The sequence below is a fragment of the Amphibalanus amphitrite genome, unplaced genomic scaffold (genome assembly GCF_019059575.1).
Source record: "Amphibalanus amphitrite isolate SeventyFive unplaced genomic scaffold, NRLGWU_Aamphi_draft 000172F_arrow, whole genome shotgun sequence".
In the NCBI taxonomy this organism is placed as follows: Eukaryota; Metazoa; Arthropoda; class Thecostraca; order Balanomorpha; family Balanidae; genus Amphibalanus; species Amphibalanus amphitrite.
This window is the reverse complement of record NW_024881667.1, coordinates 216746-230407: the sequence shown is the minus strand read 5'-3', so window position 1 is coordinate 230407 and position 13662 is coordinate 216746. Positions and strand designations below refer to the sequence as shown.

The following is a 13662-nucleotide window of genomic DNA, read 5'->3' as shown; positions in this document are numbered from 1 at the left end:
TGGTCAATCTGCAAATGATTGGGACGCTACTCCGACGAGCTCGCTTGTTTTGTTTGTTTGTTTGTTTTGCTTGACTGTCAACTGTGACCACTGCAGTGCCGTGAGGATGATAGAAATTGGTGGAGACATCGGCAGTGCCGTGAGGATGATAGAAATTGGTGGAGACATCGGTCTGGTCGGGCACCCTGGTGAGTCGACGGGACTGAGCCCATGCAGTGGACAGGCCACCCAGCCCCCCCCCCCCGAGCAGTCACCTCACCCAACTACGGGCATGCTCTTACGGTCATTCTCACATGAGATAAAGTTGTCCGTCCAGCCCGGAACAGGGGGTTGCGGCGTGGAGGAGAAGGATCTGATAATCCCGATTCCCGAAGATGGAAACGACCTAACGAAGCTCGACGACGGCATGTACCCGGCCTGTGGTGACGTCAGCATAAGTGACGTTAGCATAACTGGCGGCGGGCCCTGATTGGCGGGCGTCGTCAGACCGCAGCGCGATGAATCAGCGACGTCAATTACTGAAACTGATACCAGCTGTGCAGCGGTATATCAGTATCAGCGGCATATCTGCCACCGACGCACCGAAGCGGTGGCAGCCGGTCCGGCTGGGACGGCTCTGTAGAATGGCCGTGGCTGACGACGGTATGACGAAATATTACACAGGGGCTGCAGGGGCATCTGAGGAGTAACTTGGTCTAAGATCAAAGACTGGTAAAAAGACTTTTTGTGTGCCTTACTTTCTGCAATGGTCTGTCCTTGGATTGTTACAGTGTATATGGCCTGTGTACGGCCCGCGCTGCGAGACAGACAGACAGACAGACAGACAGACAGACAGACAGACAGACAGACAGACAGACAGACAGACAGACAGACAGACAGACAGACAGACGCATGTGCATTTTTCCTGGCTGAGGACAGGCAGACGACGTGCAGACTGTAGAGGCATGAAGACGGCACTAAACCTCGTTGATAGGCCGCAGTGCAGTCACTGACGTTTCCTCCAGACGAGCAGTAGCGATAAGAGCCCACCGAGGCCAGGCTGACCCACCGACCTCAAATGAACATCGGACGGGCCCCCTGACCCCGGCGGGGGCCCCCTGTGACCCGCCCCATCCCTGGCGTCCGTCGGGACGACTGCGGGATCTTTGCGGGGCGGAGGGGACCCGGTCCTGGCTTAGAGAAGCTAGGACATGTGCTGAAGTTGCCAATGTGAGAGTTTGGTGGAACTGAGCCGCCGAGCAGCTTGTGTGTGGAGCTTTTATAGCTCGTGGTAACGTCAGCCGTAGAAGAGTCCAGAGTCGGAAGCTGATTGGCTAGTCGCTGCTGCCACGTGGCTGTGCGTCACTGGCCGAGGTGACTCATATCATCGACCGTCGCGCGGCGTCATGTCGTCAGCGATAGGACCGCAGCGCGATACACTCACCAGTGAGTCATGGTGGCGTGTCACATTCTGCACCTCACTACAGGGAGGGGGGAATATAAATGCTATTATAATATAAATGCGCCTTTAAATATAGATAGGTAGTACCTATAAATGAATATAAATGAATAGGTATAATGAAATGAATATAAATGAATGTAGAATATAAATGCGCCTGTTATGAAAAAGGTACCGTAAGGTGGGGCTATTTGAGACAGTGGGGCTATTTGAGACAGTATTTAAAATTGTTATAAAATAAAAACTGTTTGAAATTTATGTTTAATTTTTGCTCAGGCGATTTACTGCTCGACTCCAATCATCCCTGAGCAAAAATATCACAAAAAAATCAAACGATCTTCATTTTATAGCGATTTTAAATACTGTCTCAAATAGCCCCACTGTCTCAAATAGCCCCACTTTACGGTACATATTATAGATTTCTTAGCCCACGCCCTGCGGAGGGGGTGTTTGAACACCCCCTGCGCTTTTCAAGAATACGTATCGCCGCCGTTTTTGGCACACCCCATCAATCAGTACCCATCATACATCTTTTCCGGCACATGCTGTCAAATTTTAGGACCAAGGTCACTAAAGGTCAGGTCACCAGGTCACGTAAAGTGACCTCACCTCATAAAAAGTTTCAATGACTGTCATAGCTACACCGAGTGATTGATCGCTTTGAAGCTTCCAGCAATTGATAAGAGCAAGAAGATGTACAAAATGTTTATCTCGGAATTTGTATATCGTGTCCAGTGCTCGAAATGGCCAGTGCCTTGAATTGGCCCGTGTTCACATTGTCCAGGGATTACATGGTCCAAATGTGGCCAACTGGCTGCAGATAGGGTAAATTCAAAGAGGCCAGGGTTCATAATGTCCAGGGCACGATGTGTCCAGTGTTCGAAATGGCCAGGGTTCATAATGTCCAGGGTACGATGTGTCCAGTGTTCGAAATGGCCAGGGTTCATAATGTCCAGGGCACGATGTGTCCAGTGTTCAAAATGGTCAGTGCCTTGAATGGGCCAGAGTTCATAGTGTCCAGGGATTACATAGTCAACCCAACCCAACCAAACCTAGCCTAACCTAACCTAACCTAACCTAACCTAACCTAACCTAACCTAACCTAACCTAACCTAAGGTAATGATGTTTGCCTACCGGGGATAAGGAAATAGTTTCTCGCATGAATAGATTGCAAGCAATAGTAAATCAAATATTTTTAGGTTAAGTGGTTATGCATCAGGCTTCAGGCCTTCGGCCTGAAGCCAGATACATAACCACTTAACCTAAAAATATTTGATTTACTATTGCCTGTAATCTCTCCTAAGGCATTGCCTTCGGCAGTGCACTGCTTCACATTGAGCTGGTTCCGTGTTTTTTACATAATGACGTCACTATCAGTGACTATGTAATCCCTGGACATTATGCACTCTGGCCCATTCAAGGCACTGGCCATTTTGAACACTGGACATATCGTGCCCTGGACATTATGAACCCTGGCCATTTCGAACACTGGACACATCGTGTCCTGGACATTATGAACCCTGGCCATCTCGAACACTGGACACATCGTGCCCTGGACATTATGAACCCTGGCCTCTTTGAATATACCCTATCTGCAGCCAGTTGGCCGCATTTGGACCATGCAATCCCTGGACATTATGAACTTTGGCCCATTCAAGGCACTGGCCATTTCGACACTGGGCATATCGTACCCTGGACATTATGAACCCTGGCCAGAATGAATGCTCCCCGCCCGTAGCCGGGTGCGGTGACTGCTCGGGGGAGGGAGGGGGAGGGGGGGGGGGCTGGGTGGCCTGTCCACTGCATGGGCTCAGTCCCGGTGACTCTCTAGGGTGTCTGCCCAGACCAATGTCTCCACCAATTTAAATGATCCTCACGGCACTGCAATGGTCACAGTAAGAGCCTAAGTCGAGCAAAACAAACAAACAAAACAAGCGAGCTCGTCGGAGTTGTGTCCCAACCGTTTGCAGATGATGTAGTTGTTACAGGGAGTTTGAGGAATCCGTGAGTTTGCAAACTCCCTAGCCTGACCCATCAGTGAGTTTGCAAATTCACTAGGGAATTTGCAAACACACTGACCGGTCAGAGAGTTTAAGAAATTCCAGAGTGATTGGGAGGACAAATAAAAACAAGTGTGCAGCATGTGGGTGGCATACGTGCCGTCCGTGATGTTAAAACAAAGGCAGCTATAAATAGACACCTTTTTTTGTTGTATACGGTCTATTTAACCCTATTAGTGGCAGGGGGGTTGTTTTTATCCACCCCTCAGGTTTTTCGGGAATATCTCCGAAACCGCTGAAGCTACGATGCTGAAATTTTCTGACTTTTCCTAAAACTAAATTGGGCACATTCCCTGAAAATTTCAAGTTCATAACTTTACCAGGGGCGGCTCCAGAGCACTGGGAATTGGGGGTCCTATTCGTGAAGCGAGTCATTTGGGCGAAGATCACGATGCTGCACCAGTTTTACGAACAGTGAATGAAAGGTACCATGTGATAACATATACAAAGTTATTGTGCATCCTCTTTTGACACGTTTTTGCTATAATAGGCGGATCCAGGCGTCCAAAAAGGGGGGTTATTTTTTACCTCCCAACATAGGTGCCCTGACACCGCCTATGCATGACCAACACAATTTTAGTCGTTCTCTCATAAGAAAATTGTAACATAACAAGACCATTGCCACCCTTTTTAGAAACAGTACCAACAAAAACCTTATTTACTATACTTTTTGTGTACCCCCAATCTCAATGATCTGTATCCGCCTATGATTTTTGAAAATGCATATTTCTAGGATCCATGTAAATTCCTGGTTCATTCTCTATCGATCGGCAAAAGTTGCGTTAAGATTGGTTCAGAAACCTGGCCGTGATAAACAGTCTAAAATGTATCTGCAATTTGCCCGTTTTTACCCCCCTCTACCCCCCTATTGACATTTTTTAATTTTATTTTTTTAGAAATGTAGATCTCGTTGAGCCAAATCGAATGCCGTTTGAATTTTGAAAATCGGCCCGTTAGATCTCGAGATATCAAGGGGGGGTCGTAAACAGCCCCCCCCCCCTGCCACTAATATGGGGTAGCCAGGAGCCTGCCACTAATAGGGTTAACAGTCGCACGCTGACAAAAAGCTTACAGATCATATGCAGTGCACACCATACTTTTGATTTTAAACTGTTCAGTGATCTAGCCCAAACATGTAGCGCCGCTTTATTTAGTCATACGTTTATCTAGATCACAGCCCAATTGTATCCGTTCCACACAAGTGTGGCTATTCCAGAGTCAGGCTCAATATACCTATCAAAGTAGAAACAGCTCAGTTGGTCATTTATGCTAAAGCATATAAGGCATAGGTACGTGTGGAACACTTGTGTGGAACGGATCTATAATTGGGACGTGAACTAAATAAGTGTATGACTAAATGAAGCGGCGGTACATGTTTGGGCTAGACCACTGAACAGTTTAACCCTATTCCTGGCGGGCTCCGCCGGGACAAGAAACTGGCGGGGGGGCCGATTCGGCCCCCCCTTCAGATCTCAAAAACTACACATCGCAGCGACAAGCGGTAAACGGCATCGGATACGCACGGTCAAGATCTACAATTTTTACTAAGGTCATTTTCAGGTCAGGTCAAAGATGACGTCACAGGGGTCGAAAAAGTCAAAATGGCGGCGCTAGATATGGAGAGAGTTTTTCTCAAATAACATTCGAATTAGTCAAGATAGGAACAAGCTAAGGGCATCATCGTGATCCTCTCGTCAATCCGCATCGAATGATATATATATATATATATATATATATATATATATATATATATATATATATATATATATATATATATATATATATATATATATATATATATATATATATATATATATATATATATATATATATATATATATATATATATATATATATATATATATATATATGTTGACCTCGAAAGGTCAAGGTCAAAGGTTGACCTCAGGTCACGTGACCTCGAGGTCATCATGTATATCATTCGATGCGTCTTGACGAGCTGAACACAATGAGACCATCCACGCGTCTGTATCTTGTTCCTGTACGGAGTTATTGGCCAAAAACCTTTGGTGACCTTTGATGACGTCACATGACCTCACAGCTGCCCAACAGCAAAACAGACCTCAAGGTAGTGAAGGTTGATCGTATATGAAGTCATGTATGGTATATGGGGCCATTCCGACCCGTTTTAGTGGTAAAAACAGGGAGTTGATTTTTCCCCCATTGACTTATAATGGGGAGGTCGCGAAACTGACCTGACCTTAGGTCACCAATATCAAAATTCCGAGATATACAAATTGCACATACTGGTACCCTAACTAAAGCCTGAAGAGAAGAAATTGATCGGTCAAAAACTCTAGCTCTGGCGTGATTGCAAACTTTTCTGAGGTAGGGTCACCAAACCGCCTCTGGTGACCTGACCTGAGGTCAGATCAACTCAAAATTTTCAGACATGTTGCGTAGAAGCCTTTTAGGAAAAGTAAGAAAATTTGAGCTTCCTAGCTCAACGCGTTTGGGAGAAATAACCAAAAAACCTCAAGGGGGGGGGGGCTCCTGAGGCCCCCCTCCGCCAGGAATAGGGTTAAAATCTTAAGCAGACATTTATGGTGTACATATGATCTGCAGGCTTTTTGTCAGCGTGTGACTGTTAAATAGGCCGTACAACTATAGCCGCCTTTATTTTAATCACGTTTATGACACCGCATGCTGCACACTTGTTTTCATTCGTCCCAATCGCTCTGGATTTCTCAAACTCCCTGACCGGTCAGTGAGTTTGCAAACTCCCTAGTGAATTTGCAGACTCACTGATGGGTCAGGGGGGAGTTTGCAAACTCACGGATTTCTTAAACTCCCTGTAACATAGTCACATAACGTAATGTCCTAGCTTCTCTAAGCCAGGACCGGGCCCCCTCCGCCCCGCAAAGATCCCGCAGTCGTCCCGACGGACGCCAGGGATGGGACGGGTCACAGGGGGCCCCCGCCGGGGTCAGGGGGCCCGTCCGATGTTCATTTGAGGTCGGCAGGTCAGCCTGGCCTCGGTGGGCTCAAATAACAACGATGACCATCCAACAGCTACCCAAAAGAAGCATCAGACATGGTAAGTGGTCGGCACGAATTCTCTTACTTGTGTTTGACTAGACATGTTATGTTTAGTAAATGGTAAAAATGACCCACGAGCCAGCCATCCACATTGAGGTATCTAGCCACCATATTTCATCTACATATGGTGTTATAAAAATGGAACAAACGAGACACTCCCTCGCACCGTCGTATCACCCAGTAAATTACCGTGCAGTCCCGCCATCCCGCAGGTGTCTGCTCTGATAGGACACGTCAGCTCAAACAAAGAACACGAGCGCGTCATCAGAACGTTCTAGCAGCGTCTACTGTAGATATCAGCTGATATGGTTAATCATACATAGGTCCTACGACCTTGGAGATTGGGCCAGTCGTTACTATTAGATTAAAGGTGACCAGCTGCTGAACCGCGAAGTGAACCGCTAAGCTGCTCGAACATGTTATATATGGCTGGAAGATAGGCGGCTGTCGAGTTCTTTCCATGCACCGCCACAGTCGTCAAGCAATTTGTCTGGTCTTATAGAATAGCGACGTGGGAGTCTGCTTATAAGCTTGCGCCCTGGCCAGTTTAAATGACGCATATACCATATAAATTTAGACTTGCAGCGTATACATACGAGGGGGTACCCAAAAGAAACGGGAGTTGTTTAACCCGCGCGGGGCTGGGGTCTCCAGCCGAACGCGCGGGGCTGGGGGTGGGTAAATTTTACCCCTCCCCCTGTTATCTCCCGAACTAATGGTCCGATTTGGAAATTTCAAACGCCAATCGAAAGATCTCATCACGAACAACTAAAAACATGTACTTAATTTAAAGTTTGAGCCTTGAGGTCAAGGTCAAGGTCAGGTCAAGGGTACAAATTGCAAGTTTCTACAGTATCGGCCTTTGTACCGTAGTTGCCGAAGAATGGACTGAGACTGATTGCCCAAAACATGTTCTTAGGCTACCAAGACAATATTCGCTGCATACAATATCATTCAGAGGTCAAGGTCAAGGTCAGGTCAGGTCACCAAAAACAAAATATAGAAAAGGGCATGTGCGACACATGTTTTATGGGTCATTTTATTGATAGAATTCAATAGGCACACTCAATAGGTGATATGGACCATATCTGGATGAATTTCAGGTCGAGGTCAGGTCAAGGTCAGGTCAAGTGAGGTCAAATTTTGAAGTTGGTTGTTAAGGCCTAAAAAGGTGTCTATCTGATGCAGTTTTTCACTGCAAATCGAATGGTGCTATTTTTGTTTCCGTACGAGGTCTAGAACTTCCATAGAATTCATTTTCCAAAATTTTTGTGTGTCGTGACATGAAATTTTTAATAACTCCCACAATTTTTAGCCGATTTTTCTAAAAATTGGTATGTCGGTGCACATAGACCACTTCTCTGACACATATTCCGGTTTTCGATACACCCAAAACTTTGAATTTTATAATTATTTTTCCACAAAAGTCAGTTTTTTTAAGAAAAAAAAAACTCTGGCCAAAATCCCAAATTTTCAAAAAAACCGAGATAGCCGTTTGTTAGACAAAGTAGAATTACGTATAACCTTTTTTGTTACGTCTTGATTCCTTTAAAAATGAAGATGTTAGCGGCGTTTGAAATTTCGCCGTTTTTAGGCGAAAATGGCGAACATGACGTCACTAAAACGTCAATTTCTCAAACATTTTCCGACGGATTTCGCTCAAATTTTCAGGGAACGTGTCAAATTGATGTAAAAAGAGGTACTGAAAGTTTGGCGGCGCTGCGCGCCGCCGTTTTTGAGTTATTGCAAAAATTCGCGAGGGTGGGTAAAATTTACCACCCCCCAGCCCCGCGCGGGTTAAAATCTGTTTATTCACTGATCCCTACACATCGTCACTCATGTCATTCAAAGTACTCTCCCTGCGAGACAATGCACATATGCAGACGCGTTTTCCAGCTCTCAAAGCAGCTCTGGAACTCTTGCAAGGTGATGCCTTGCAGAGCCATCGTCGTTTTTGCTTTTACCTTGTCAAAGTCGTTGAACTGGTTTCCCTTGAGGTCTTTTTCATTCTGGGGACCAGGAAAAGGTTACCGGGTGCCAAATCCGGTGAATAGGGAGGGTGGATCCGTGCAGGGTCATGCATTTTTTGCCCAAAATTGTCTGACACTCAAGGCGGTGTGCGCTGGCACACTGTCGCGATGAAATCACCACTCCCCGTTTCGCCACCTGTCGAGGAGTTTTCGCCTCACCGTGTTTCACACACGCCGCAGAACGTCCAAGTAAAACGTCTGATTGGCAGTTTGACCAGGGAGGAACAATTTCTTTTTGCATTCTTCCCTTTGCATCGAAAAAACAAATCAGCATTGTCTTGACATTTGACTTCACATAGCAAGTTTTTTTGGGGCGCTTTTGGGATAACATTTGACCACTTTTGAAGTGCAAAAATCATTCATAAACTCGCGTCTTGCCAACGGCAGCATATTTGTATGCTACTTGAAGCATTGGAACCGTTTCAGTCACGGACTTCCCCAGCAGGAAACAAAATTTCACAGATGCGCGTTGTTGCTCAGTTCCGCTATGCATAAAAAACGACGGATCGGGCGGGAGTGCTTCAATAAATACGTGCGCCACGCGGCCGTGCCTCTTTATTTCGTCACCTCACGGTGCAGACTAAGTCCCAGGGGCCAGACTGGTTTGCCCCTAGCAGGGCAATGCCGAGCTACAACTGACTTAGCCTACAGAGAACGATTCCCGTTACTTTTGGGTACCCCCTCGTATATAAACCATTTGTGATCTTCACCACCAACGGCCACATCTAAGATTGCGACTGCATCTCAAAGAGAGCTGCGGAGCTTTATGTAAGTACATACATACCAGCAGCAGACGGCTGATAGCAAGGCCGCCTCGAGAGTCCGAGACGACCCGGCATGGGACAGCGTTATTGGGCGCGTGTTTTTTTTTTTTAGAAAATAAAAATGCACATTAGTCATTACGTCTGTCTGCATAAGTCATAACACAAGCAGCACAATGTCTTGACAACCAAGTATCAACATGTTGCAGATGCCGGAACGTTTTAGTCCTGTATGCATGGCCTACAGGAAACAAATAAACAACGATCGACATGCAGGCACTATGTAATATGCCACCGAGTTCACTTATGACTGTTTAATCACTGACCCGTGCTCGGTGCTTTGGGTGGGCATACAGTTTCTAAGCTAGGAGTTCGCATTAATTACGTGTTAATTGCATATTTCAACCCAGTCACCACTTCGTAGTTGGATCTTACATAAAGATGTCAATCGGATACCAACTTTTTGGTATGCCTACCGATACCAAACCGGTACCAACTTGATATTTAGTATTTTAAGGCGAGTGCATTTGATATTTTGTTGGTATTATGAATTCTCACGAATGTAAAAGAGGCTGGGAATTTGGTAAAAAGTTGGTATTTTCCTCTTATTCCCAAGTCGGTTTGGTTTCGGTATTTTTGCATTAATATTGTTGGTATTTAGTTTGGTATCGGTGTCATGATTTTCCGTTATTAAAATTACTAATCTTGCATTCAGTATTCGTAGCAAAAGCATGTTGTCACTTGTCAGTTGTCGCTGTGTATGGCGTTCATACACATTTATGTTGTCACTATGGGTAGGTAGCTAGGATTCGAATTCAAGATTGCAGAGACAGGAACCGACGTGAATAAACACGCCACAACTACCGAGGCTTCTCGGTTGCACTGAGAGCCCAGTGCAAGGGAGTGTATAATTCGATGGTGAGACCGCCTCATTATAGAGCTACGCAACAGGAGTTAGTTCAGACAAAAATACGGAGTTATCGTCTCACCGTAGCCCTCCGTGGCATCCTTCGTAGCTCTCTGTGAATCCTATGAATCAAATGCATCGGTAACATGGCTTTTGAAAATTGACCCCATGATGTGCATCCGCCCCTGATGTTGGGGTTCCCCGATTCCTTATCGCGCGCCGCGGCCCGCGAGACTGTGGGACGCGGACGGCCCGGCAGACCAAGCGACAGACGTGTTTGTTGACATTGGCAGTGCACTGCTGCGGTGTGGTGCGGTGCGACCAAAATGGAGCTCTCATCGTTTTCCAAGTGGAGGCTTTGGATAGTGTCGACGGTGTTCGGTGAGTGTGCGTCCAGGATGCAAGCGAAACGATTGATCTTTGGCTTGCCTCTTCTCTGCTATATTGGTTATGGTCTGCATTTTGGGGAGAGTAATTGGTACCTATATCAATTGGTATACCATACCGCTAAATGTATATAGCTATCTGGTATCCTCGCCTTCAGAATGGTAACAGATACACCAGCATAGTGCGACGGATCATGCGCACGCGCATATACAGCCGTTTTCCGTTTGAAGGTATATTTATTTAGGCAAGGAACTAAGCGGCCGAATAACCATGATGTGTCTCCAAGCGCGTTTCATGATAGTGACTTTCGTAGTTAATAATATGGACAAATATTATGTCGATAGTACATGAACCTCTACGAATGATTGTGACTGAAGTAGGCATGTCAGTGCAGTGTTAACCCGCGCCCCGTAGGGGGGGGGGGGGCCGAAACGCCCCCCCCCCCTGTCCTTTTCGGTCGATATCTCCTAAACGGCTGGAGCCTGGAGATATCGCCACCAAACTTTCAGGACCCCTCCGGGCATCAATTTTACACATTGTGACCAAACATTTTTCCAGAGGCTGTGATAGGTTGGCCACAAATGACGTCAGAGTGACGTCATGTTCTGTCATTTTCGACCGAAAAAAGACCTTCGCGAGAAGACCTGTCAGGCCTACAGCTTTGAAGATACAGAAAAATGATCAAGTCATAAAAGGTGTAGAATTGACAGGGCTACAAAACTGCTATCTCGGATTTTTGAAATTTTTGAGTTTTGATCCCCAAAAATCAAACAAACATTTTTTGGATATATTAACCAAAAAATCCAAAAAGTTTTTTGAGTTTCGAAAAAAACCAGAATATATGTGATAGTACCTACCGTCTTCTATCTACATACTAAATTTCAGATCGATACCTCGTTTTTTGGCCAAGTTATAGCGAAAAAACTGTTCAAAAATGATGACGTCAAATTTTCAAACTCAATTTTTGGCAATTCTAGAACTCGTAGAGCAAAACAAAGACCACCATTAGACTCCCCGTGACGAGCTGCATCGAATGGATACCCATTTTATGCAAAAATATCAACTTTGAAATTTGACCTAATTTGACCTGACCTTGACCTGACCTTCACCAAAACGTGACCTAGGCTGGCCCCAAAGGCTGCCTAACCCACATAATCGCATTTGTCATGTAAAATGGACCATAAAACATGTATCACACGACACATTCATATTGTAACCCCCGGTGACCTGACCTCGCTGTGACCTGACCTGGTATCAGTGACCTCAGATAGCAAAGTATGTGTTTGACGAACAATATACCATCGATGGTTTTCAATAAATTACCAATTTACTCGATTTCACAGCACATTTCTTGAATTGCCTGTGAACGGTGAAAATCTGACCTTTGACCTGACCTGTGACGTCATCGGTTTGACCTAGGTCAATGAAATTTGGTCACAAGGTAGTTCCCGGGTAGGGCTATCAAACGCCGTTTGAATTTTGAAAATCGGCCGGTAACTTTCCGAGATCTTAGGGGGGGCCGAAACGGCCCCCCCCCCCCTACGGGTGGTAGGGTCCGCCGGTAGCCCTACGGGGCGCGGGTTAATGGAACAGAACATATGGTCGGCTGGGAAAAGGTAGAACAGAGCGGGCCTGGACGGGTATTGGGTAGGCGTGGCGCTGAAATAAAAATGCCTACAAGCCTTGGGATAGGGATGGTGAGGGACGTCACGGGAATAAGATTCAGCTATGGTCGGCGGAACCAAAGGCCACGAGTGAGATCACGGAATGGAAGTTACATTGCCAGGAGCCAATGTAAATGCAAATGCAAAAGACAGAATGCATGTTTTATGGCATAATAAAGCATACCTAAGGGTCATGGGCGTAGGAACGGCTGGAACATTGTAGGAGCATGGGTGCAGGAATCCATCAATAGCCGGTGGAGGGGGATGGGAGGTAGGAAACGGTACTGGGTATCGTGTTCTCTCTCGATTTTGGTTGATCGCCACCGATATCAGAAAAAGTTGGAGGCTCATAACGATCTTATTGACATAGCGACCTGTATTGAAGATATCGGGCCAAAGCTTTCTAAGATGGGTCATCAGTATATGTTTTATCACAGACGTTCCGGTTTTATCCACCTAAGCACAAACACATGTTTTGAAAATCATCAAAGAAGCAAATGTTTCGAAAAACGGGTAGAGGGGAGGGGAGGCATAGTATCCTGAATTCGTAATGTTACATGGGAACTGGGAAGAAGCGTTGATGCGAAAGTTTTTTTTCTGTTTTAGATCATTGTGGGTGTAGATTTAGTAGAATCCATTGTCTACGCCCACCGAAGAATTATTGCACCCACAATAATTTTCTTAAATCAATTAGGTACAAAAGTTGGCTCTAACGCTTATGACCTAAGGGTTAGATGAAAATGGAGACTGGAGGGTGACCGTCAAACCACGCACTAACTGGTCAGACGGATGGAAAATCATCAGTTTTCGCAGCTTATCCGAGAGATAGGTAACTAGGGGCCATCGGACCTTCTGAACGCAAAACTAATAAAGCTCGCCTAACCTCGCTATCTCAAGGTAAGCCTGTTTCGCCACGATAGAAGGTAATCCGTCATATTTTGTTATCAGCTACTACGCATCACCCTTGCCTCGCCTTGAAACATGTGTGTACTTGCATCGCTGTTGAGGGGATTGTGCTGGTTATGACAGCTGTTATCGTCTATCAATGTCTTTGTTGTGTATAATTCACTATAACCTACCATGAGATAGAGCGGCAGTCCTGCGTAGACATGAAACAACACGTTGCAACATGTTGGGGCTGACTCCGGCCCTTCTTCGTACAGGCACACCGATGCCAGACCCGCCAGAGGTTGAGATCAGCAGCTATGAGGTACCCTCGGGCCCCATGGAAGTTTGGACCGTGCACACCGTCGAGGGATGCCGACGCGGGATTAAAGAATTACTCAGGTCAGAAGTAATTTGACGGTCACTCCGTACAGCAATCGAGTCTGCTTATTAGTCTCTACTTTGAGTG

General features: G+C 45.9%; 1 protein-coding gene across 1 annotated transcript in view; it reads left to right on the top strand.

Annotated features, from left to right (window-relative positions):
- The first annotated feature begins 10506 nt into the window (after positions 1–10506).
- The window catches only part of LOC122383750, a 43011-nt gene continuing 39855 nt past the window's right edge, over positions 10507–13662 (top strand). The window contains exons 1-2 of the mRNA XM_043370492.1: positions 10507–10638; positions 13472–13595. Coding sequence (XP_043226427.1) covers positions 10584–10638; positions 13472–13595 — 179 coding nt within the window. The 5' untranslated portion in view covers positions 10507–10583. The remainder of the gene's footprint in view (positions 10639–13471; positions 13596–13662) is intronic.